The sequence below is a fragment of the Buceros rhinoceros genome, unplaced genomic scaffold (assembly GCF_000710305.1).
Source record: "Buceros rhinoceros silvestris isolate BGI_N320 unplaced genomic scaffold, ASM71030v1 scaffold32272, whole genome shotgun sequence".
In the NCBI taxonomy this organism is placed as follows: domain Eukaryota; kingdom Metazoa; phylum Chordata; class Aves; order Bucerotiformes; family Bucerotidae; genus Buceros; species Buceros rhinoceros.
In genome coordinates this window covers 6,291-7,163 of record NW_010401175.1, presented here as the reverse complement: position 1 = coordinate 7,163, position 873 = coordinate 6,291, and the positions used below count along the sequence as shown (strand labels likewise).

The window sequence follows — 873 nt, the reverse complement described above, 5'->3', positions numbered from 1 at the left end:
GCTGAGCCTGCACGTGGGCAGCAGCCCTGGCCCCTTCCTGCCCGGCTGCGCTCGGCTGCGGGGTGAGGAAGCGGCCGCACTGCCTGAGCTCTTCCCCTTCACGTGCCGCATGTGCGGGCTGGTGCTGGACGACGGCTTTGCGCAGGATGAGGGCCTGGCGGAGCAGGTCTGCGGGCGCTGCAGCCTGGCAGTGCTGGGCACCGAGCCGGGCGCCAGCCCCCGCAAGGGCAGCGGGGACAAAGGTTTTGCCTGCAGCCTCTGCCCCTTTGTCACCCACTACCCCAACCACTTGGCACGGCACATGAAGACGCACAGTGGGGAGAAGCCCTTTGTCTGCCCGCTCTGCCCCTACGCATCCGCCCACCTCGACAACCTGAAGCGGCACCAGCGGGTGCACACAGGAGAGAAGCCCTACAAGTGCCAGCTCTGCAACTACGCCTGCGGCAACCTGGCCAACCTCAAGCGTCACGGGCGCATCCACTCAGGCGACAAGCCCTTCCAGTGCAGCCTCTGCAGCTACAGCTGCAACCAGAGCATGAACCTGAAGCGGCACATGCTGCGGCACACAGGCGAGAAGCCTTTCCAGTGCCGGAACTGCTCCTACACCACCGGCCACTGGGATAACTACAAACGCCACCAGAAGATCCACGGCCACACGGCCGAGAGCTGGGTGAACCCGCGCAATGCCAAAGCCCTGCTGGCCCCTCCAGCCGTGGGCACAGCCCTGCCCTGAGACAGCGCTTAGCCTGGCTGTGGGGGCACCCAGCACGGGGGGCTGCAGCCCTGGGTCTCCCTGGCTATGGCCCCTGTCCTCCCTGGGGGAGGGACGGGCAGCAGACTCCAAAGGGGCTGGGGGGCGCCTCAGGCGGGGGT

At 67.5% G+C, this 873-nt stretch overlaps 1 protein-coding gene across 1 annotated transcript; it reads left to right on the top strand.

The window, feature by feature from the left end:
* The first annotated feature begins 6 nt into the window (after positions 1-6).
* On the top strand, positions 7-848 carry ZNF513 (zinc finger protein 513). Its single transcript, XM_010132189.1, has one exon. It carries the CDS (start codon positions 110-112, stop codon positions 731-733), a length of 624 nt encoding a protein of 207 aa, XP_010130491.1. The 5' UTR covers positions 7-109; the 3' UTR covers positions 734-848.
* The last annotated feature ends 25 nt before the right edge of the window (positions 849-873 follow it).

Bases quoted from the DNA above. Each gene is read 5' to 3' on its own strand.
- ZNF513 (XM_010132189.1), top strand. From the start codon at position 110: ATGTGCGGGCTGGTGCTGGACGACGGCTTTGCGCAGGATGAGGGCCTG.